General features: G+C 39.9%; 1 protein-coding gene across 1 annotated transcript in view; it reads left to right on the top strand.

Annotated features, from left to right (window-relative positions):
• Positions 1-26039, top strand: part of GMDS (GDP-mannose 4,6-dehydratase) — a 427838-nt gene that overhangs the window by 173978 nt on the left and 227821 nt on the right. The window contains exon 7 of the mRNA XM_063326011.1: positions 22957-23084. Coding sequence (XP_063182081.1) covers positions 22957-23084 — 128 coding nt within the window. The remainder of the gene's footprint in view (positions 1-22956; positions 23085-26039) is intronic.

Below are 26039 nucleotides of genomic sequence, written 5' to 3'. Positions count from 1 at the left end.
AAATATGTTTAGGTATCTTTTGAATTTATGTTTTTTGGTGTTACTTTTTTTTTTTTAACAAGCTTTCAGTCTCCCTTTTGCCTCTATTTAATAGAAAGGGCAGAAGCAGATGGTGACATCTGCTACCGACTTTCACAAGAAATCCCTACAATCCCTACGGTAACAGCTGCTCTTCTGCATCTCCTGTAAAGAGATGTAGCCAACATCTGCCAGATTTCCCTTTCTCGTTTCTTTGGTCAGGGAGACTAATTGCTAGTCTCCCTACACACGTTCTGTGCGAGAAGAGCTTGGTCAGCCTAATAACATTGGAAATACTAAGGGCTTTTGCTGCTGCTCAATTTGCAAGTGAGAGACGTAAGCGTGTAACATTTTCAGTGCAGAGCTATGCCTCTTTCATTTAATACAGAATTTCTCAACCCATGAGTACATCTGAATAGCAGAAGGCAGCAGAGCGTTGCCTTGTGTCTTGCTGACTCCTTGCTGGACGAGAAGAATGCAGGCTGGCTAGTATCATCGGGGATCGTCTGCCTAACATATTGAAAACTTGATGGCAAGGTACCATGGCCAATGTAAAAGGAGTTGCTCAGACAGTTGTGTGCTCTATAGAAGCCAAGATCTTTTCATGCTTTTTAGTTTGCATGTTTCAACAGAGAAAGCATGCAGTGTCCTGAAGACATGCATTCTTACTGCCTTTTTCTCCCTGCTGTGAGACTGATCCTGCTAAGTGATCCATGCAGGTGTTTTCTTATCTACACATGCAGTGAAACGTCAGTAGGGATATATGTGGGCATTGGGGTCTACTTGTACAGACGGATTTGCGGTAATATTGACTGTAATAAGAGAGAATTGCCAGGTATCGCCAGAATTGCCTCTCTGCTATTTTACCTAAGTACACACATTTTCCTATGAAAAAGATCTGACCTTCCAAAATAAGTGAATTCAGTTAGTTCTGCTGATGTAGAACCTGACTAACTAGATAGTGCTGATCAGAGGACATCACAGTATACGTTTTTTGTCTAATTTTTATGTCATTTTAATCTTGAGTTCTGGTGTCACTTTCCTAGTACTAGCCAATACTGATGTATGAATGCAGTGTAATCGCACCAAAATACGAGTGGGCTTGTGTTTTAAAAGCAGTGCCAGACTTCTGAAATAAGAACTGAAGGCTGAGAACATTTCTGCATGCCCTTAGCTATGGGCATGCAGGTAGTCCAGCTGAGAGCCACGGAACTTGTCACATATGGCAACAAACAATCATGTTCATGAACTGAATCAGGATAAAGAGACTTTTCTCACGTGAGTCACTGATGAAGGAAGATGTTGTGTTGAATAGTCTCATTATTGAATTATTTTTGACTCAGTCTTTGCAAATATAGTTTGTGGGAATCCTTACCATCTCTTGAATTTTTTTCTTTTCAATCTCAAAATAGCCTCAATTCTATACTTCTCTATCTGATGCACTTTTCTGGGGTCTGTCATCAGTTTATCTAAATAGTTACGGATATAGCTCGTACAAAAACTAAGTAATTTCTTGCCTGTGGGTTTAGATTTTTGGAACAGCTGCATTCGCAACCCAGATCTCTCCTTGAGCAAAATATTATCTTATCAGGTGCATCTTCTTGTCATTAAATCATGTGCTCCCTTGTGGCTTATGCTGCGTTGAGAAGAAAGTAGGTTACAATTTTTGCTATATTCCATGATTGATTTCAACCTTTTTAAATATGAAAAAAAAAGCAGAGCATCCACACACTTTACAAAATGTCCAAGCTACTAAATTTAGAAAGCCTTACCATGTAATTCTTAACATTTCTCAAGTTATATTAGCAGATGTCAGTGTTAGTTTCTTAAACTAAGAATTTGCAGACTTCTTCTCTCTAATGAAATACCAGCCCAAAAACTTTGAAATAAAATGTTATGGAAGATAAGGAAGTCAGCAGTGGGAAATGGAGTAGTCAGAGCATGTGCTCACCTGTAGTGTTCTTATGGCTTCGCTAATGCATAAACTTGTAGTAAGGTTTTTAGAAATTATGTGGTTTAGGTGCCTAATTCCCTGGTTTTTTTTCCCTTTGTTACATTTATTTATCCCTGGGCAAAACACAGTGGGAAATGTGACCGTTCTGCTTTTTTGCCTATGTATAAATGAGAACACGAAGTGAAATACTAGCCAGAGTCTAGGACAAGAGAACATACCACAGGACAGTTTCCCCAGATGTGGAGACTCAGCCACAGCCAACCACTTCTGTAATTTTTGGTTTTGTCACTTGGGGCTTTTTTCTTGCAGTTGCCTCTACCTGATTATTTCATTCTGTTGTGATTCACTCAGATTTCCTCCTGCATTTCCCCCTCAAATTTAAATAATGTTGTCTTTCTGAAATAGTCAGAGGCAAGAAAGGAAAAATATCACACAAAGAGCAAGGGTCACATCATTATTGCAAGAGGTAGGTTGCATAAATGAATCTGTCTCACAGTGTTGATATTCTAGAAGTCACGAATGTTTAGTATTTTATTAGTTGTTATTGTACTAATTATTTCCTAAACTTCTGAGGACTTGTGTCTCACTATCATTTTTTTGCATAAATTCTCTCAACTATATATATTTCTCTAGTGCAATTCTGCTTTGTCTACTTCCTAGTGCGTAAACCAATGTCAGTGATGCCAGTGTTCCCCTGGGAATGTGAAGGAACAACCATTAGAAATTGCTTACAGCTCATCTTCAGAGTGCTGAGTATCACTGCAGAGCTGTTACTAAGAACGTGAGGCTCTGCAGGCCTTGTTCTGCAACCTTCAAGTTTTGGGTGGCATTTTCTACCAGGTACAGAAACTTGAGAGGAGGTTCATACACACAGCTCGTACGTGTACAACACTTGGGCATTGCTGATAGACACAGCAGTTGCCAGGGAGAAGCATGCTGCAACGATGCTGTGACTGCCACGCTTACCAGGCCCACCTTAGTATCTAAAACATTTTCTCAGCAGTGTGCCCCCTGTTTTTCTTAAAACAGCTCTCCCAAAGGCTGACGGTTCCCTCTCATTAGAACTCTACTTACTTTCTCTTGCATAATTTAATAAAAGTATTTTAAAAGTAGGTCCATTGAAAGTGCATGTTGTTCTGGGAAGGTTATTTGAAATTAACCCACTCCGTCATTTGGGAAACTGAACAAGAGAGACTCTAATTGACCATAAGACAGTTCCACCATTAGTAGCTCAAAAAAGACTGCAGAAGGAAATGTCAACTGATTATTCCTCAATAAACTGTTCAGGCTTCATTGAAAGCAAATAAATGAGAAATGCAATGTAATCAGATGTCACCTCTGATAAGGTTCATCATCTAGTAGGATTTTATAGTGGTGTCACAGGAAGGTAAGCTACTTTATCTGAGGTCAGAGAGAAGGTTAGGGCCAGAGTATTTGGTCAGAGCTTGGTTTAAACTTACGAACATAGTTTTTTCTGACTTGATTGCATTAAGTCCTTACTGAAAGTTCCCAGAAAGGTGTATTTAAAAATACAAAGCAAAGCCACACAGACAAACATTGCATGTACAGTTAGTTTGATTTCAGACCATTAAATGCATTATGTACTTTTTGGGGGTGCATTAAAGACTTCCAGTTATAAACATAATCTGTGTCACTTTGAAATAGCTGAAAATCTCAGCATCGGGACACACTGCATTGTGTCAGCCTTGCTCATCTCACTGCAGGTATTCTTGAGCAGATTTTAACCTCTGTTACAAGGACTTACAGCAGTATATAATGTCGGTTATACATTTCCCACGCTGTTGATGAGTGCGCACCTTGCCAACCATGATAAAATATTTCCTTTTCAAGGATTTGCCTTTCATAGACACTTAAAATTTAATTATGTGTTCTACTTAATTGTTAGGCACCAATTGGCAAATGGAAGCTATGTCCAAAAGCATGAGTATTCTCAAACACTTTAGAAGTATTTATTGTAATTAAACCTGATACCACATGCTATTTAGATGTTGCAATATCAGTTGCATATTTTGATGTGTATTGTATCTCATCCATATAGAATGATAGCTGTTAAAAAAAAGCTGTCACAGTTAGCAGGTTTCCCATGAAACCCTTCAGGGTTACTCTCTGGTATGGGAAAACAGATTAAAACTAAGCCAACAGAGAGAATATAATACCATGTTTTCTCCACTTTCTCTTAATTTTTGCCCTAGGACATGTGAGTTTGAGAACCACTGCTATAGAAATGCTGCAGGAATGTCGATAGAATTTTATTTCTGGTGGTGAGAGCTTGATTTCATGACATTAAATGTGAATAGATTTACAAGTAGTAAAAATTGTCCAGCAAAGCAACTCAGACCTCCAGTTGACATCCTTTTTTTAAATTATTTTTTCCTCATTTAGATTTAAAAAGTTACATTAAAAGAGATTGAAGGTGTTTATTCATTGCATCAATATCCATCAATAGGTGGGCTGGGAATATTTGCCAGAAACTTTAAAATAAAATCCTATAGTAATCCCAAGTCTAGGCAGAGTGAATCTGGAAAATTTAGAGCTCATTTTGGACTTAAAAGAAATCGGGATGACAAGACAAAAGCATCAGTAACACACATAAACATTTTATTTTACAAGTCTTGTAAATTTTTTTTTAAACAGTTGCATTTAAATTATGAATCTTCCGTGTGCGTGCTGTTTTGACACCTTTCTCAGCCCCACCTCATGCCCATATTCTGAGTCACTGGCAGGCATGTGTGCATCTATTAGGGATACCTGAGTTGCCTGGTTGCCTCACTTACACTGAATGTCTATTTGCTGCAGACTGTAAAAAGGAATACAAGATCTTTTGTTAGCAGTATTGCACTTCTTCAAGATAAATGGAGACATTGTGCACCTTCGCAGATCAGGAACAGTTCTTAAATTTCCCAAATTGTATATAATTCTTGAAAATGGACTAAATTGAAAATATTCCCTGGTCTTAAGCACTCTGTTGTTTAGGGTTGGTACCAGTGATATACTTCATTTTAAGCATTTATGCAGGAATGTGACTTCCTTTTCTCAAATCCTTGCACTGATTTTTGATATCCTCTAGGTAGGGAAAGTAAGAGACGGCAGAAGTGTTCTGTCTCTTCTTTAAGAGGGAATGGGATAGACTAGTGCCAGTAGTGTGATTTGCTGTCATTCTCGATTGGGGTAGTCATTCAGGTATCACAGACAAACCTCTGCTCTCTCTGCAAGGTCTAAAACTAGGCAGTGTGTGCCCTTCTCCTTTTCTGAGTAACAGAATGGTGTGCTGCGGTGTGTCCTGGGCCATAACCTGTCCAGAAATGCTGTGATTTCTGGGTAGTGAATTGAATCATCTGACTTTTGTTGAAAATTGCATGTGCTTGTCGTGCATCTGGGCTAGAAGGTAGCTCCACGGGTCTCCTATATATTTGGTGTGTCCTCATAGAAATGCTGGTGTTCCTACATTTAGGAGAGTGTCTCTGTGTTCAGCTCAGCATATTCTAGCATCACAGACCTTACTGTGTTCTAGTTCATGGTTTCTGTTTGCAGTCCTTATCAAGTTTCAGATACTCTGTTTTCTAACACAATTTTGATGTTCTCATAGTCTCAAGTCCATTTCTTTAAATCATACGCAATGGACACCAGGTAGCTCATGTTTCGTTTGCATCTTCAGGTGAGGATGCTACTGTGAATGAGTCCATAAACTAGTCAAATGACATGTAGTACAAATAATAGGCATTTTTCTTTAAACTTTTTGAGTTTCACACCAAAAAAAAGGGGGTTGCACGCACATAATTATTTTTTATTTTTTTTTGCATATTTAATGGTCCCCACAGACCATGCAATATTTAAGGAAAGCCAGATCTAGATTAGTATAACAGTAACTCAGGCTGGGAACTTGAAAGCTTGATTTCATGTAACAGCAGTAGGCAAATGCTACCTTTGCTGCCTAGTTCTGAAAGTGCTGGTGTTACTAAAGAACTGGCAAGACTTTTTGTCATGCTGATGAATCCAAGATCTATTGCCAAAATAGTGTCAGAAAACTAACCGATAAATAACAGGTCATTATTAAATTTTTACTTGTGTCTCATAATGATGCTTTTCTTAAGAGAAGTATCATAATCTTAAATTGCACTTAAAGGAAAAATAAGGTCTTTGTTTTGAAATCATGGGATGAAGCAATTCTGGGTTTGAGTTCATTAGTGTGCTGCAGTTATTGCACAACTGTGGTCTACTTGCAAGTAAGTTAAGTGTCTTCTGTCACTTTGGTTCTACAGGTTCCTTGTGGGTTTGGTGGTGGGGTGATATCATCTGGTTTACCGTCACATTTATAGACAATGATAACCAGGCATCAACGCCCATAAAGAAACCCACAGTCATGAGGGAATGTTCATTCACTTTTTCCAAAATTATGTATGCATGTGAGTATGTGGATGATGCTTGAAAATGACTGCCTGCACATGAAATTCTGATGAAAGAATTAGTATGTTCAGTAAAATTTGCTGTAAAAGCAGAATGAATCAAAATTGTCCAAAATGATCGTGTACATAACGGTTCATTCAAACTAAATGTTTTTTCCACAGGTTAAAATTAGGTAGTTCAATAATGACTACAAAAGGCTTGGTAGTGAATAAAAAAAAATCTGAAAGATTTAACACTTTTTAAAAACATGCTTTTCCTCTAGAGTACTAAGAGGGGAAAAACGAGAACATTAATCCTCAATGGATTAAGGGAAATGCCTCTTATTATTCCGTAGCCTATCCGGAAAGAAATGCTTATGCAGACACATGATGCAGTAAGTTCTTTTTGAATGTTTCTGCCTTTTATTGCACAGAGTATTATCACTGTGATCCTAGAAATACTTACAGAGGCATCTTGACGCTTACAGGCTCTGACTCCAAGTCTGGTTCTATTGATTATTTTAAAAGAATGTTATTACCGGTAAATGAATAATAGTTCAATTGCCTTGATCAAATTTTCAAACCTGCTGTTTAATGACAACAAGAGCATTCGGATTTTTCAAAGCACTGGGAGGCTTACGTATTGAAAGGGTGGGTGCTTTAGAGAAGGCTTTCAGGACACAATCATAACACTAAGGAACGGTTTTAAGAGGACCTGATAATTCCCTGCTTGTAACAGCAGAACTAGTCAACTGTGTAATGATGTAGGTGGCAGCTACCTGGAAATGTTTGCTTAGCCTCATTTCCCTTTTACTCTAAAATAATGTTTGTGGGGAAAACTGCGAAGTTTAATATCATTCATTTTAAAATGAAATCAAAATTGTGTTTCTTGTAGTACAACAACATGGGCTTGTGGTGCTTGAAAAAATACCAATAGTTGAAAAAACAAGTAAAACAGCATGGAGAAGCAGTAAATAGTTTGGTTCGGGTCAGTTTTTCTTTGAGTCGGACTCAAGTCAGTTCAGTTTGGTGAGATCAATAGTTCTTTATCTGCCTTGGTATTTCTGAGTCAGTTCATGCTGAAAAATACAAAATTTTGAAATGTAAAATTGTGGGATAAATGGACTTCCTATGGGAAATTATCTGTTAGACAATTATTTTGACCCAATAATCAGGTATTTTCTTTTTGGTTCAGTTCTGGATTAGGTTCGACAAAGACTTTGGTTCAGGTAACAGTTGAGGTTCAGTTCCCATTTTAGAAAAAAAAAAAAAAATCAGTTGAAACAATTTTTGGTTCAGTTTGACTGGGGGGGGGGGGGGAAAAAACAACAAAAAACCAAACAATCCCAAACAGCTTTTTCGTAATTTGGTGCTGCTTACTTACATCGTGCATTTCACTCTGCTTGGGTAAGCTGCTTTATTTGGTTGTAGTATACCTCCGGGCTGACATGTGCACTCTACAGTGCTGCAGTGTTCGGCTACCAAGTAGTGCCAAGGAATGTGTGCATTCAAGGAGAAAGATTTTGCTGGGATTAAAATAAATTGTGGGAATAATCCGTATTGATTTGGTATTAGGTTGAAGTAGTTTGGAGAGAGCTTGTGTTTGTGTCTAGATCCACATGACAACGTGCCTTTGCGAAGATCGAGGAAATGTGGGTATTTAAAAAAAAGGGAGAAGAGAGGGAAGAGGGACGATATAAAATGTGAATCTTGAATCTGCATTTGTATAACATTGTCATCGTACAAAAGGGGTAAAGTGAATACTTTGTCATGAATAAAATACTGTTTACTGAATTCGATTGAAACTCTTGAGAATAACTTAAAAATTTGCTTTCGCTTTAGTAAGCCGATATGCCTATAGTGCTGGCTACTTTTAAATCTCTCAGCAAATATTTCTGTTAAGTTTATTATTTCTGCATAATTACTCAGAATTTGGTTGATTTTTGTTTTTCAGCAACTTGTTTTAGGGTTCTTTTTTTTTAATTGGTGATGTGAGATGTTAGGGGACGTGAGTGGTTCCTTTAGCAGCCTGTTCTGGGCTATGCAGAAACATGACTACAGCATTTTTTTCTGATGTGCTATTTATGAAAAAGAAACAAACAAACAAAAAACCAAATGGGTTGAGGGTTTAAAGATTTTAATATAATTTTATCCATATGTACTGACAACGTACGGATGATATTGATTGGTGTTAATCGATGCATCACAGGTCAGCTTCATTAAGCATCTGCACAGTTGTGACACTGGGCAGCTCAAAAGACGATGTTGCAGAGAGTTTGTCGAGTTCCCTTTCCAGAGCAGTGCCATGACCACTGCTAGTGCTGTGCATGGGCATAGGAAGAACAAAAACCAGAATGGGCAGAACCATGCCACAGGGACTGTAAAAGGACATGATAGCCCCTTTTTGTTTGAAATCTCTTTTTGAAGCCCCACCTAAAGACACCAGTCCTCCAGGCAAGTTCACATCCCTGTCCTTCAGGCTCAGTACTGCCTGTTCCTGACTCTGTGGGCTTTAAAACATCTGTCTCTGAGGAGGAAAGCCTCTGCTTCCTCAGGAGACTTGGAGAAAAATTCACAACAAGATCAGTTACCCTTGGCTCACTGTTCCTTTGGATTTCTTCCATAAGAGACCAGGTTAAATCTATTGTTATTTGCCCATCACGTGACATGAGGCAACTCTGCGGCTGCTTAAATTTGAATTGAAATAGCGGTGGAAAAGACGAGGACTCTCTCTCAGATGAAATAACTTGTGTGTTCAAAAAAATCATAAATAAGCTGATTTTTTTTTTTAGTAGATCTATCTTGTATCATAACAATTGCCAAAGTGTTTACTCACAGGCGCAAAATACTTAGAGAGTCTCCTTAATCTCCAATTATTGTTGCCCTCTCGTCTTGACCTCTCTTGAAGTGTTTTATAAACAATTTAAAGAATAAATGAAGTATTAGAAACAGTTATTATAGAGCAGGCAAAGTTATTTGCTTTCCTTGAGTGAAGGGATATAATTTATAAAGGACAGATTACACTCATCTGTTTTCTGGGTAGCCTGTAAGTTTACTTTACCATGGCAAGGCAGAATAACAGAGAAATTGTGTCATGGGAGCCAAGTAAGATATTGTCGCGGTAGGAAATCCAATTGCCTTGTTTTACAGCCATTTGTCTTGTCCGTCGTTTCTGTCAAACGATCATTTGAATCACAAGCGTTTAAAGAGATTTTCTTCCTTTGCAGTAATGAGAACAACAGAGACTTTTATGCTGCAGGACATTCCTACTAGGTCTTTCCTCCTCTGACATGGCTACCTGCCAGTCCTTGTTATTACTAAAAGTTGCTTCATTTAGTACATTTTATGAAGTGGCCCTGCCCGGCTTCATGGCTGTCACTGAGGTTATGAGTCAAGAAGGAGAGCGGGAGTGGGGAGCTCTGATTCAGTGGAGCTTAGCAGCAGAGAAGCAGTTTAAACTAAGGATGTTAACAGGTAGCTTTTTACTTCAAACCTACTCTTTTCAAGCTATGCATTTGTAGCAAAAGAAAAATACTGTGGAAAGCACAGTATTTGATCTCTTTGCCTTACTGATTTTAGTGGATTGCTCCTGCCTTGCCTTTTGTTTACAAAGCTCAGCACTAGCAAAACTCCCTTGTGAGCCACGAGGGTTACCTGGGTGCAGAACCTACTGACAAGGGGTTGGGATCGAGGTTATTTGACTTCAGCTCTCAGAGAGACATGCCGTTTTGAGGAGGAAACAGCTTAAGGATTTCAGAAGCTCCCTCTGTAAGTGCAGGCAGTTCCCACCTCTGCTGTACACTTCGGTCGAGCAGGGATGAAATGAGACGCGAGGGTCCCGGAATCATCAAAACAATGGAGCTTGTTGGCTCCAACACAGCTGGAGCTGGGAAAGAGATGTCTGTTCCTCCTCTCTGACGTGGCTTTTTCTGTCTCTTTTCCGATCTCCCTGTGAGGCAGACAGAGTGGAGGCAGTAGAGCAGCAGGGAAGAAGAGAGGGTGACAGCGGCTGTCTATTCCAAGTCAGAGGACAATTTTGTAGTGTCCCTTTGCAATCAGAAGAACATTTCTCAACCCTGACATCTGCCAGCCACAGTTCTGCAGCCCCTGGAGAAGCTTATCTTACTGAAGTGCCTTTGTTTTCCCAAGCAGATACGAGAAGGCACTGTCATTTCCAAGATCAGTATTTGAGTGAAGAAATAGGGCAGGATGTTGTTGTAGACACATATACAATTACATTTTCATTTCTAGTACTTCTGGCAGAAGCAGAGAGGATGAGGGAGATATGGTAACAACAGGCAGTTGGGGTCGGCAAGATTTGATTCTGAATCCTACAGTAACTCTGTATCCTACGGTAATTTTCTTGCAGGTCTAACACCCTTAGAAAATATCCCTTAGCAGCTCTAAGACACTTCTGAAATATTCCTTAGCTTTTACAGTCATCATTTGGAAATAGTAAATTCCATAGGTAACCATTTGGTACTTTATCACTGAAAGGGTTGGGGCCCTTATCCAGAAGACTGTGGCCAGAGGAAGTCAGAGATTGAGAGCTGATTCTTCGCCTGCCGCATTCGGGGCCCGTGGGGATGCTCTGGGGAACAAAAGTAGATTTGGCTCCGGCTCAAGGGAGGTCCCTTGTCATGAGATGACATATGAGGGTTATGCATATAAGTTCCAAACCCTCACACTCCCGTACTGTGCAGCATTTCACAGCTGGGAGATAAACAGACTGTAGCTGTTTTAAAATAACAGCTATGTTTTTTCTCTGTTTATCTCTGTTTGCTGGGCTATTAGGTCCCTTTTCTTTATCCCTGCCTTGAGTCATCTTCCAGGTCCGTATGTCCTGTAAATCAGGTATGATGCTTTCTGCCGGATATCACTTATACCCAAAACGCTGGGCAGCGTAAACTTTCTTTTAAAACTCTCATGAATAATTGCCAAAAGGTGGTAGCTACGGTATCCCCAACAAATGCACATTATGAATGGTCCTCTTTTTAAGCCTAGAATTCCTTTAAACATGCCTGTTGGGTTTTGAGTACCTGCAGTTAAATGGTGTTGCTTTTGGCAGGGCTTGGTGAGCAAATGAGGCATAATCTCTCTGATCTCAGCAGTCTGGTCAGCCAGCCATGACATTCTCAGTGTCTTTTCTTTCTACACCCTGTCTGAACAGAGCCATAGCCCAGGCGGCTCTCAGTGGGGTTGCCAAAGATTACCATGTGCAGTGAAGCAGCAGATGGCAGGACAGTGGAAAATATGCAGTCCCAGTCCCTGGGTTCACATGGGGTTCAGGGTTAAATTTCAGCGATTTCCCTCCCTGCTCCTCAAGCCCCTTGATAAACTGCCCTTTGAGAGACGAACTCCTCAGTGCGCATTGGGAAACTATTTAAAGTTCAGTTTTGAAAGTGGGTTCTAGACTGCAGAGGGAAATTTAAGAAGGCTGTGCTCTGTGGCCACAGAAGTTACGGTCTTCCTCACCATCCAAAGACATCAGTGCGGGCACGAGAAATGAGGTAAATATGAAGACATCCTGAAAACTAAGAAGCGGGGGAAAAGGAACATTGCAAACTTGTTTAGCTCAAAAATTGCGTAAGGGCTGACGGAAGGGTGCCTCCACAAACTTAACTCAAACTTGTGCCTGTGTGTTCTGATAAAGCTCTTTTTTGCACTTTTGTTTCCACCCCCCCCACCACCCCCAGACTCCCTCTCCCTTATTCCTTGCGCAGGATGGGGATTTCTCACCTGAATGCCTAAATGTTCATTCTCTGGGGTCAGAGGGCAAGAGAGGAGTTCTTGGACAGCAGGCTTACTTTGCATCCCTTTCAAGGCTGCTCTTCAAGCCTTGCACTGAGAATGATTTCGTGCCTTTTTGTCTCTTCCAGGATACTTCACTGGCATTGTTTCACAAATATCAAGATACTTAACATTCTCAAATTCCTGTAAAATGTTGGCATTTTATCTCCGTTTTTTGAGTGAGAAACTAAGGCATGAAAAATATAAGTCAGCATTGACTGGTTGGTTGGTGTTCAGAATACAACTCCCATCTGTTTGCCTCTGAGTGCTTGGTAGTCAAGCACACAGAAGAATATGGAGCAGCGACTAAATGAGTTGATTTAAGTGACTTTCTAAGCACCTTTTCAGAATGTGCAGAAGCAGCCAGGGTAGTATTCATTTTTTCCATCGCAGCATCAGTCAGACTGAACTGTGAATCCATCATTTCTCTTTCTGCAGTTCTTTATCTCTCCTTAGCTTCGGACTCCATAGGATCCCAGCCTACTGAATTTCTCACAAGACAGTAGTCTCTGCTCTCAGAGCAAGTCTATCCTCTGCACAGGTGGCGATCCTATTAGGAAAAAAATTGCCGTATGTAATTAATCTAGAGGTGTTTTATGAAACTGTACCTTTGTGCTTTCAAAAACAAGACTGGCACACGTAATCCAAACTTTTAACGCTAGAATTTAGAGCTTTCTTCCTGACCATGTACAGAGCGTGTGTATGTGTGTGTTTCTGGGAGCATGCACAGCTACCTATGGGGATATTAAAATTATGCGAAAGGTCCCACTAAAAATACAAAGCCAGGAAATTCAGAATTGGGCTAACTTTCTGTCCTGGTTTCACCCCATTGTGTTCAAGTATTGTAGGCATCTCAGAACAGCAGGTGATCCGACTGCCTCTTCTGTTCCTAGAGGAAGTGTAAACTAACTTAAATGAGAAATATCACAAAAACAGGATAACAATGAATTTCATGAGTCCACAAAGGAAGACATGTTCTTAAAAATACAGATATTAAAACAGTAGTGAGCATGACAAGTTGAACAGTGGTAAATAGACATTTTATCTGGACCCTCTGGTTTTTGCCATTTAACCGTTTTCCAGATGTTTTGTTTTGCATTTTCTTATGCAAAATTTTTGTGGCTATTGGACGTGCTAATGGATGAATGTTTAAGTTTGGAGCCTTCTTTGTAAACTTAAGTATTCTGACTTCAGTGAAACTGCACCAATTTGTCATGCCAGAAAACTGCGTTCTCTGGGTTTATAGCTCCATATTTATTTTTATTTAATTTGAGTATTAATTACACTAGAGAAACATTATTCCCACATGGAAAGAATGCAAAAGTGGGATTCAATTTCACTGGCAATGTTAGAAAAAGGGAATATTCATTGAAATGTATGTACATTTCAAAAGAGCTGCTGTAATTTTACTGTTTTACTGTGTTCAAGTGATTTTCTCAGTAAATTCAGTGTCCGTTTCTTTGTCTCGGTGCCTTTTTCATTTTAAAGTGAAAATTAGCAACATGCCCAGGGTTTGTCCCAGAGGGGGGGTTTGCTCTCAGCAACGGCTTTTGTGCAACCCCCTGACATATCATTTCTGCCTGTGGGAGAGCTGCCGCTCTGCCTGGTGGCATTTCCAGTTCAGGGTTTGGGTGTGGAAGCCATAGCACCCTTGCTTAACTTCAGGGTCCCCCGAGAGCGATCATGGCCTGCTCTGAAATAAGGACATAACTTTTTATGGGAAGTTTAGGCAACCGGCAGTAACTACAGCTAGGTAAAATAATGTTTTTATTGGCTCTCTGTATACAGGAGGTCAACACAGCTAGGCCAAATATGTCCAAGTCTTTCAGGAGGAGAAGGGACATGCTGTCTTTGTTGGCTTGCACTCTTCCTGGTATATTGTCAGCTCGCCTCTGCCTTTCCCTCCTATCCTCTTCTTTAACTGCTAGGGTTGGGAGTTTACTTTAGGGTTGGGTTTCCCCCCCATAATTACTTTGAAGCTTGTTTCAAGAGGGTTCGTTGTTAAAATACTACATTTGAGGGGTGTTGCTTTAGTTTTATCCAAAATAATGACTTCCCGTCTTGTCCTGTTCTGTCCTCAGAAGCCCCACTTGTCCCTGTGCAGAAGCAGAGCTGGGGAGCTGGGGACTGCCGGGGCAGGCAGGGTGGGCTGCAAGAGCCGTGAGCCAATCTCATACCCCTGGTCGCACGCCAACTTGACCGCACGCCACAGCACGCACTGTGAATGAAGGTCTTTTTGGCTCATCTGTCGGAGCTACGTGTTTAGGTTAGTCTGTTATGAGTCTGAAGGTGTATCTGTAGCTGGAACAATTTGTCCTCGTGCTGGTAATCGCAGTCCATTGCAATTGATGATTTGTACCTTGAATTGTTGGTATCATCGCTGGTGTTGGAGATGTACTTCTCACCACATCCTAGCCAAGAATCTAATTACTCATAACACAGAAGATGGAACGAAATGTAGCGCCTTGCGTTTTATGTGCCCAGTTCAAGAACTAGAAAAAATTGTGCTTCCTGTATTTGTAGAAATTGAGATTTCTTTTCCTCCTTACTTCAGCTCTCACTATTCCCTACCTTGTCACTTCTCGATCAGCTCTTTGCCCATGGCTCTTTCCAGCTCCCTGGAGTACAGTTCAACTGTGTTCCAGGACCCCCTCTTGGTGGCTCCAGGACTCCTGTAGCAAAGGGCGGTTTATGAAAATTGAAACGCATTTACCAAACGATGTATCGAGGGCTTCCTAAAGAGTGCCTTGAGGACTACCACTGTCACAAAGCTAACCAGAAGAAAGTCCTAAGAGAAAAACAGTTGAGCAACAAAGCTCAAAAGGGAGGTACACGGATTTAGGGACATCTCGAGTTATGCTGTATAAGTGTCAAACCCATCTAGTACTGCTTATTAGTTTGTGTGGGAGGCGAAGTTTCAAATAAGTCACTTGGCTGTAGCTAGACCATTTTTCTCTCTCCAAGAAAATACATCAGCACTGACTCAGCAAAGCTGTGTGCTACTGCGATTGGTTTTAAAGCTAGCTCTTATTACAGTCTCTTTTGCCTACAGTAGAAGTGAAGGAAAGTTCTTTTTACACCTGACTTGAAGTGAAATGACACGTTTTATACCCAGAAATTTGCACACGAAAAGTTAGCACTTATGTGGGTGCACAGAAAGACACAGACGGCCTGTGCAAAACTTTGGTTATACAGCAGCCCACCGCAAGCTGGTGTCCCAGCCACCTGGAGAGGCTGAGAGACCAACCAGACTGAGTTCCTCAGAGGTCAGAAGGTCCAAGAAACTGTATTAGTCAGTCATGTGTCACCAGGTAAGATTAAAAGCCTCGCCTGCTTCATCTCAAGGGAGTGATAGGGTAAAGGCTGAATGTCTCAGCTTGAACCATCAAACAGCACCTTTTTTGATGTGCTACTGGTTGCTGAGAGGATGGAGGAGGGGAAAGACAGGGAGAAAAGGAAGAGGGTGTTAAATTTAAGGGCACAGATGTCTGAACTTTGATAGTTATTTAAGAAGGTAATTTAAAATCTCTGTTTTGTGCAAGTTGCCTTAGACCGCATGATATTTCCATTTTGTGTAAGTGCTGGATTTCCCTTTTGGTTGCGTATGTTTCTTGCTATTGTAGCAACAATTCAGCAAAGCAGGTACTTAACTCCAATTGTTTACACATGCTTAAACAATATAAAGAGTCTGTGCTGATGGGTGAGCATGCTCATGGTTACCCATAGCTCACACATGCAAGGGCTTGCCTAATTCTGTAACAGCTTAAATGAGAGGTTTAATTCAGTAACATTAGTTGTACAATTTAAAAAACACGGCTTAAATGAGTGTTAACAAATCAGAGTGGCTAAAGGCATTTACCTTTGTTTTAAAATTTAGGGCATATGAACTGCGATTAAGAAATGAAAGTGAATAGTTTGGAGCAAAAGGTTAAGTTTTCTGTAAGCAAAAAGCTGCTCTGTTTATGTAAGTGCCATTAACAGCATAAACTCGGGAACAGAAATAACACTTTTACATATTGTTTTCAGTATTAATGTTTGGTTTTTCCTTTGGCATCTTTGATGCCTCACCTTTTCCTGTTCAGTACACAGTTCCTGAGGGGAAAATATTTTAATTTAAGAAAAATTATATGGAGGAAATATACTAAAATAGCACTTTTTACCCAGCAGTTATTGCTGGTGTGTCACCCTACCCTTTTAACAAGCCCATATGATAGAGCTGATGTGCATACTTAGTCCTGAATAAGGGGATTTTGAACGTGAAATCTAATAGCTTTGTGTTATGCATTACACATGCAGATTGTCTGCTAATTAAACATCATTTTTTTCACAGTCACTGTAGGGAACTGCTGCTGTGTAGTCACAGAAATCATCCTGTCGTTGTTCTTTGGGAAACCTATATCTGTTTGTATGCAAAACAGTCGTGAAGAGTTTAAAGCCCTGATGACAGATCCCCGGCTGAGGGTTAGCTCCACTGAATCACAGGGGTGCTTGACTGGCTGTGCTGTGACAAATGTCACCTCTGAGTCTCATCCTCTGGTGGTGGTTGGTAGGTCAGTTGCCCTACTTCCGTGCGCCTCTTTTACAGGGTTTACTAGTTGTCCCTCCACATAAGCTTCGTGCTGTCTTTCCACCCACTGGCAAAACGGAAAGTCTCCCTACTTTTTGCATTCCCTCCCAATTTCTGTGCCCTGTCATTGCTCACAAGATTGTCTCTCGCTCTTATTTTCCTCTCAGATTATAAAAATCAATAATTTTTTTTCCCTCTGTGCCTAGTTCACATGCCCTCCTGTTGCTCTCAGCTGTCCAAATGTTCTCCGTGTGCAAGCAGATGTCAGGGGCAGAGGTGCTCTTGCGTTGAAGAGCATCAGCCTCCTCCATCGTGCTGCCCTCCCGCTGCTGATGCTTCCTGCCTCTGGGCACCTTTACCTTTCTGCCTCAGTCTCCTCATTTTTAAAATACAGGTAGTGGTATATTTTTTCCATTACCCGAGGAATTCTATCGAAAAGCATGGTGCAAATGGACAATGGGGCCAGGCAGACTTAGTACATTTTACTTTTGGCATCAGAAAGTTCAAAATATGCGTCAATACGGGGAAATAATTCAATTGATATGCCGATTAACAGCTTTGTTAGCAATATTTAAAGGAATTGGTACCGTTTCATTCTATTGAAATCACACATTTTAGAGTAATACCTAATGAGGATCACTTGGTAAGGAGGGACAATTTTATCCTCATGTTATTGCACCATTGCTTTCAAACTGCAGTCTGTGGATTTTATTGTTAGGTAATTGTTTCCCAGGAGACTGATGAAGAATAACTTTCAGAAACAAGCCTATTATCAGTAGCTTTGTCTTTCCTGCTTAGACATCACGTATCCATTGGAAAACAGCTGGGGGTGTGTAAACTGAAAATGTGGGAAGAACATTGCAAATGTATTAAAAATCTGAGAAACCCACTGTCATAAGGCACTATTACAATTTTAAAGGTCAGACAAAGAGATTGGAAATATTATGATGAAGCAAAGTATTTCCAGCTATGCTGTACAGGGTTAAAGTGTAAGGATTAAAGCACTGTATCTCACGTTTCAGAAAATAAAATTATTTATTGCGCAGGTCAGGAAGGTGTTTTCCGTGCAGTGCATGACTTTACAATGAGTTGCTTATGAATCATATCACCCTTATTTCATATATGTTTCATTTTGCAAAAATCTGATTGTGGACTTTCTGGCAAGCTCATCCAAACGTAGCTGTACTTGCTGTGTAAAATTTGCAGGATATTAAGAAGAGCTGGGAAGGAAAAAGCCCCTTTTAATGATGATTTTTCCTTTGTTTCCAAGCAGTGATGTTTCTACTTTGTATAACTTGTTGTGAGAAGAACAATTTGTTATTTTAAGTTGAGAGTGGATTCACAATTAAAACGCGTGAGTGTTTAACATCTATGAAGTATCTGCTTTACTGGTTTTACCAAAATGCAGTGCTGTATCAGTTGTTTCAATCATGGTACACTTGAAAGTTCCATTTAAACACAAAATATGGAAGGTGAATTTAAAGATGCATAACTTGATTTTTCATTTGATTTATATTGACATAACACCATTGACTTCAGAATAATTATTATTGGTTTTCATCAGTATAAGCTAAAGGAGACTCTAGACTTCTTTTCTTAGAAAAAATGGGTGTTGCTTTGTTTTTCAATTTCAGCTTGCTACAAAAATGGAAAAGCTTCTCATAGAATGGAAATGATGAGCAGTGTGGATTTTCAGGCAATCAAAACATTATAATGATCTCACTAAATGTGTCATTTACAACCTATATACGTTAAAAGAAATATGTTCCTTTGGGTTAGTAGAAGCACTGGGTACACAATGTGTTTGAACTTGTTAGGCTTCCACTAGAATCTATGCCAGAACTGTAGAAACCTGGAGGAAAAAAAAAACAACACCCTTTCTCTTGTGCCAGCATCTTTAGAGACAGAAACCTTTTTATCATATTTTATGCAAAATTAAGAAAAGATGTTATGGCAACTTGATAGACTGTGCTAGGACTGCATCTCAGCTGATAGATAAGTGTGGCTGTTAAGTGCGATCAGATTGACTGTTATTGTGTGATATTACTAGGATTAATGATGGATTTTCTTATGCATGAAATGACTACTGTTATACAGGGATAGCAGTCTTACTAAGACCATAGTTTTGTCATCAGTTGAGTTTTGTATGTAGCCTTGAGAGCCTGGAAAATGAGGGGTTTTGAAAAGGAATAGTTACTATAACAGTGGCTCTTAAAGCTGCTTCATCTATTTGGCTGCCTCTTATAAACCACAGATTCTAGAGAAAAAACACCTACTTCAAAGAGCTGGTTTCCTGCTGATACACAAAGGGTGAAACCCCAGTGCTGATAAGAGGAATGGGGTACTGATGCAGAGACGCAGATTTGTTTTTTTTCTCGGGGCATCCAGCTTTGGAACTGTAGGTGCATTGAAAGTGTGCTTCCTAAAGCAATAGTTTTAAATACATGTCCAGCTTTCAAAACTGTATCTGTGCCAGTTGTAGGCAGTGTCCTTCTCAGAGGGATGAGCTACGAGAGGTGTTTTCCACCCTGAGCCAGGTGGCGCAGTGGGCGACAGGCCTGGGCTGGAGAGCCGATGCTCTTGCATTATACCTCTACTATTTCTTTTTATTGGAGTATTCTTCCTATAGTGGTTTGCTGACAAGTTATGTGTTTTACAGATCAGGTCTCCTTGATGAGGAATCCTTGCTTTAAATTGTATCTAGGAAAAATTGGGTTTGTAAATCAGACCTTATGAATCCTATTGAAATGCTAATGATCTCAGAGGGAGGGCTTGGCTTTTGAAAACAAATCTAAGACAATGCCCAGCGTTGCTGAACCAGCTGTTAACATAATGAAAACGCATGTTTAAGGTCCCTTTTAAAATTTAAAAACTTGTAAGGCACTCCTCAACCAAGCCTGTTTGGAACTACTGAAATGTGCGGACTCACCAAAGCATCCTTTGCAACATCTGGCCAGAGCTCTGCTGTTGCGGTACAGCAACTCCAGCGCTGTCAGTAGCGATGCAAACCAGAGCATAACTTGGTCCGTCATGTTTTGGGTGTATTTGCTGCATAGGAAACTACGCGAGGCAGTTAGCCCCGCGTGCTTGGCCCTACCGAGGGAGCAAGAATGACTCTTCTCTCGGTTACAGTAGGATAGTAAGCTCCCACAACAGTGTCAACCCTCCCACGTTTTGAATGAATCTTCAAATAACTCAAAATATATCATGCGTTTATAGAGTTTTGAACACTCCGCATTTGTCCTAGGTGTGAGGAGGGAGGTGTGTTTTACAAAACCTCTCTGAACTGAGGAAGCAGAACAAAGCCAGGAGACAAATGTGGGGCTCTGACCTCGCTCTTCCCTGCCAGTCTAAGCTAGTTTCTCTTGCTACCACCAACATATTTCCCTGTGAATTAGTAATGTTAGTAGGATAATAGTGTAGGCCTTATTCAGCAGTGACAGCTGGTGGCATTTTAGCTGCTGCATCATCTTGGTCCAATGAAAATCAACACAAAGGGTGAAGTGATTAACACACCAGTGGCTCTGTTGATGCTCTTACTGGTACTAACTGGCCATTCTATGGAGGAAAATGCTCTTGTAGGTTCAACATTAACATGTCCTCAATACCTCCTGGGGAAGAAGGAAGCTAACCATTTCTGGGTCTCAAAAGGTACTTCATATTCAGTTATATAAAGATATCTGTAGCACTCCGCATAGAATTTTAGATAGAATCATTCCTGAGGAAAGAGACGTTACGTCTGCCAAGTTTCAGGCCAAAGCAAGATTTTATAGCCCGGTTGCAAACCCCTAGGACAGGAGTTTATAATGGAAATGCTGACATAGCCTTAACTCTTTTGTATGACTCCAGTGGTCATCAGCTTAAATTCTAGTTATGATGTGCATTTAATGACACGGGATCAAGCATATAGTGTAATGGGATATTTTAAGATACTGTGTTTGAAGAGAATCAGTATTTAAACATTATTTACAAACCATATCATTTAAATGCTTCTGAAATGTGCCATTAAGTCCTTGGTTGCATGAAAAAAAAAAAAATCTAATCACATTTCTCAGGATGAACAGTAGCATAGTTTTCTTCCACAGCTTTAATGCTGAGGCACTTCCAAGAAGAAGGTTGGTATTATTTTGTTGAACCCTTACTGGAGTATTTCTGGAAAATAAAAGTTTTCATTTTTCACTGTGGTGCTCTTTGATTCTTCATTTCAGCTTTTTGAGGTATATTCTGATTTTGCTTGGAGAAGATCTTTGAAGACTGTTTCTCTCCAGATACCAGTGACTCTGCAAGAAGACAGCATTCACTAGTATTTGCTCTGTCGTGCTAGACGAATCTGCTTTTTCTTGTGAATTATCTTTCATGTCTTTCAAGTTAAATTGATAGCGTAAAAGTTCTCTCTCTTACACGCACACACAACGTAATATGCTTTTTTTTCTTTTTATGTTGAGGAAGTGGTTGCTTCAAACTGGAAGCTGATGATCGTTAGTCGTGTAGGTTGACAGTAAAACTTGCTTTAATGAAGATGATGACTAGAACTCTCACTGCTTTTGCTGCAAATGGGAACGTAGCGTTGAAAGCGGCCAGTTTTGCTTGTTATGCAGTTGCAGTCTGGAACTTAAAGCTGTATATTTTATCCTAGAAAAAGAGCTTCTCCTTCAACTGTAAGTTATTGAATAATAATGCTAACTGAAATTATTTCAGTGCAGAAGGTTAGGAAGTTCCAGAGATAATCCTAATAAGTTTGTGAACAAGAAGGACATGGACCTGTTGGAGCGGATCCAGAGGAGGGCCACGAAGATGATCCGAGGGCTGGAGCACCTCCCACAGGCTGAGATTTGGGGTTGTTCAGCCTGGAGAAGAGAAGGCTCCGGGGAGACCTTATAGCGGCCTTCCAGTACCTGAAGGGGGCCTACAGGAAAGCTGGGGAGGGGCTGTTTGCAAGGGCATGTAGTGACAGGACAGGAGGTAATGGCTTTAAACTAGAGCAGGGTAGGTTTAGATTAAACATTAGGAAGAAGTTCTTTCCACTTTTGGCAGAGTCAAATGACACAAAAAGGTACTGTAGTTCTCTTGACTTTACAGGAAAAATTAGTAGTCTGAAAAAGACACTTCATGTTATTTAATAATTTTGGTTTTTTGACAGGAAACAGATAATATTGAGATGCATATCTCAAGAGCAGTTCCATAATGAAAAACCTACATATATGCATTGAATGTACAAGCTGCACTACTTAGGACTTTTGAAATTTGCTAAGAGCATTTTACAAGTGCAGTCATTTTCACTAACTTTCCTGCTTTCCATTTGGATGAAGTATCATCTGTCACCACTCAATCATTTTTTTTTTAGCTATTAAAAAGGCATGTAATTTTAATTTTTGTGGCCCATTAGTGTGCAAATGCCATTGGGCTTGTTTAGCCAGAACTCATGGTCTAAATTCAAATCCCTTTGCTTTTGAGGAGACTGTTGACCACATTTTTGAAACACAGCCGTCATAATCTAAAAATCAAGATATGAAAATAACTAGAAACAAATATTATTTAAAGCAGCTCTACAGGGAGCAGAAATGGGAATGCAAATTTTCCAAAGCAATACTGTGAACAAAATACAGAAATATGATAAAATAAGGTACAGCCTTCAACTGATGAAGTTGAAATCACAATTTCATGATCTCACTGAACCTGGGGGACAAAGAATCCCAAATAACTAGAAAAGCAGAACACATTTAACCATTACAGTCCTTTGGAGAATATGTAGTATTTGGATAGTCTCTTTTTTGTTATTATTAATAAACTAATTTATTTAGATGTATGCATTCCTTAAAAAACAAAAATTAAAAAGGAAAAAAGAAACAGCGACAAAAAACTTGAGGGTGGTCTAAGATGTCTGTCTTCTTTATGTAACCTTTTGCATTTTGTGTTTAAGAACTGACATTCCAAGTGATTTTCTTTGGCTTTATGCCTGGACTTGAATACTGAGGCAGCAAATTAGGAATGCTTAAGAAGTCCCACAAAGAAAGATGTTTGCTGCGAAAGTGCAGCTAACGTGACACTTGCACTGGAAACTTCTTAGCCTACTAAAACAATAAAAGACGGCATGGGTCTAGGTGGTGTGAGGGGAGTGAATGAAGGCTGAAAGTAGCAAGTACTGAGCTATACAAGGTGGTTCTTATGGCCATATCATCTGCCACTGTGGCTATGCTGAATGCTGCCTTTTATTTCTATTCCAGGGGCTAACTTTGTTACTCGAAAAATTAGCCGATCGGTAGCAAAGATTCACCTTGGACAGCTGGATTGTTTCAGCCTGGGCAATCTGGATGCTAAGAGAGACTGGGGCCATGCCAGGGACTACGTTGAGGTAAGCTGTGGACCACGTGCCTTTTTCTGAATCATCTTTGTGGTGGGGATAATGCTTATTGCTGTAACTTCAGGTCATAGTCCACGGAGGGCTATCTCAGGATGGTTTTGCCTATTGAGGCCTGTTAACTTTATCTTGCTCTTGATTTCAGACTCGGGAATTCAGTAACACAGCAGTCTACCCCAGGCGTGACCTGAACAGAAAAATAAATCTTTGGGTTTACATTCCTTGACTGGATTCCTTGGGGGAGGGGGCTGACTATAAAGTGCATCTGTTTTAGAGAATTTCTCCTATCGTTTTGACAAATTTTAAGATTGCAGCAAGATGCAGTATGACCTGAAGTCAAAGATCCTGCTGGAGGTTGGTGGCCTTTATTATAACGAGGCAAGAATGATGTATATATTAATGATCAAAGGTCTAGCTGGTTATGCATCAGACAGAAGCATCAGAACATAGTTGTGATGGCAGGTATTGCAGCACATGTGCCTGCATCTAGTGTTTGAAATGTTTTCATAGTCAGGATTTGTTTCTAATTTTATTCTATGCATCTACTTAAGCAGATAAACAAACAATACCCCTGTATTGTATTACAAGGAGACATGAATGACCATGTAGGAAATATTGTCTTTTCCCCAGGGGACTTTTGTCCCCATTTTGGTGCTTAAAGATTTCCTGTGGTCATTGGACTATTTCTGTCTTTTAATAATTCCTTGCTGGGAAACCGGATTTGGCTGCACCATTCATTGATGTAGTTTAAAAAGATGACGACTGTTTGTTTTGTTTTTCTATATTACAAAGTAAGAAGTAGGAAAAAGTCTGATTTGGGACCTTTATCGTAAATTGAGATTTAAAAGGTAAAATAAAAGCGAGCTCTCCAATCTTGTTTATGGTCAAAAAGAAACAGCAAGAAAACAAAATCATAATACCACAATATAAACTTTCGTTCTGGTTGATATTAAAAAAGTAAACAGCCGTATCCCCTTGGCATTGAAAGGGTTACATCAAGTAAGCAAAGAAGGTGATTTTTCACAGCTGGCTATAAATAAAGTTGGCTTTTGGTTCGGTGCTGAATTTGCCTGTAAGGTGGTAAGGGCACTGTGAATGTCAGGACTATGCTTCCGTGACTATTGTTTTATATCTGTGGCTACATTAGTTGAAGCAGTTAATCCAGTAAATGATCCCAAGCATCTTTTTAATGGATAAAACTGTAGTCAAGAGCATTCATAAAGTCAGTTACCGAGTCTCAACTGAAAGGAAGTAAAAGATAAGCCAAAGGAAATGTTCAATTGCATGAACATAATGAGCATAATTTGCTAGCAGGCATTAGATATTCCATAAATACTTTGGCTATCTCATTCCAAGACAACTTGCACTGGATCATAAATTGTGGGATGCATTCTGATGTCTTCTTCCATAAGGGAAATCCAGAATAACCCTCTTGTGCCTAGTGGGTCAGACCGTTGTCCTGTGTTCAAACCTTTAAAAACAAAAAGAAAATGAGAACAAGTCTACCCAGAAGAATGACTAGCTTTCAAGGCCTTTGGCCTCCAGAAGGAATGTAGTTGTCCGAGGTCTACAGCACGAACACATGTTTGTTGTGTAAGTAGCATTCCAGACCTTTCAGCTACACGTTTTGGGCCTGTCCCAAAACCTTCTGGAAAGAATTCCTCACTAAAATATAGTACATCTTGAGTATTTCTCTTCCCAGAGAGGTACCCCTTTGGATAATGGGAGAGTTATTATCAATTCTCTAATTCCCTGAATATCGTGGAAATGTGGTTACAGGCAGCCTTCTAATGGCTAAAAAAGAGAGTAACTTTAAACTGGAAATAAACAATTATTTGAGGCTTTAATGGACTGGAAAGTAGGGCTTAGAGATTTAACGTTGTTCAAATAAATACATAGTATGTTAGAAAGCATGATCGTATTTACAAGCATTTGGGGAGCTTCCTTAAGCATATGGCTGAACACATAGGGATATATCTTATCCTCTCCATATGTACTTTTAAATCCCATTGATATTAATACAAGTAACACATGTGCGTATAGACTAGACCATGTACTGTGTTTTCTTTCTCCTTATTTCCTTATTAGGGATAATAATAAAACCATAAATACATTCCCTTTTGTTGATTTATAAAACATTATGGGTCAATTCCTGATCTCATGAAAGTTGATGACCAAACTCCCATTGACTTGGTGGAGAGATCGTATCCTGTATGTATTGGAGTGGAGAACTTCTGGTGGTTACACAGCACAAGCAGAAATCAGGACTCTTTGAGTTTTGATCACAGACATTCATCCGACTGCCACTGTGATTTTGGGCAAACACTTCTGTATACAGTAAAGCATGGAAGCACGTGCCTGCATGGAAGCATGTAGGTGCCCACCAAGGGATGGGCTGCCAGCGTGCTCAGTGTTAGGCTGTGGGTTGAGGTCAGCTTTAGTAGAGCAGGTGATTCAGAAGTTTAAACATAGGTTCATATCAGGGGACAATAGTTGGAATATGAGTTTGATTAGGTTTTTGAGCTGGGACTTGAACTGCCACGTGCAGAAAATGAAAATCAGGTACAGCGGCATCGTGCTGGTGAATGAAAATCAGGAAGTCTAACTCACTAGAAAGAAAGGTTTCCATTCACTGTTTGAAGAGACCAAATATAAATAAGGAGGCAGTGAAATTTTTTTTTTTTTTTTTGGGGGGGAGATTATTAGTTTTATCCTAAAAGTATATTAGTAACTCTTAAGATTTTTGCAGAAATTGCTGCTGCCCCCTACTCCCCCTTTCTCTATTTTCACTCTACTCTGATCCAGCACAAGTCTCATGGGGTAGTATTAGAGACGACGATCAATGCCACTGAGTGGGAAGAGGAAAAACAATATATCAGCACTATTGATATATGAATCTTCTGTGCACTGTTTTGTTTTGGGAGGGTAATGTACACCTTTTCTTTGTTG

This window comes from Chroicocephalus ridibundus, chromosome 2 (assembly GCF_963924245.1).
Source record: "Chroicocephalus ridibundus chromosome 2, bChrRid1.1, whole genome shotgun sequence".
Taxonomy (NCBI): Eukaryota; Metazoa; Chordata; class Aves; order Charadriiformes; family Laridae; genus Chroicocephalus; species Chroicocephalus ridibundus.
This window is presented reverse-complemented; position numbering and strand designations above follow the sequence as displayed.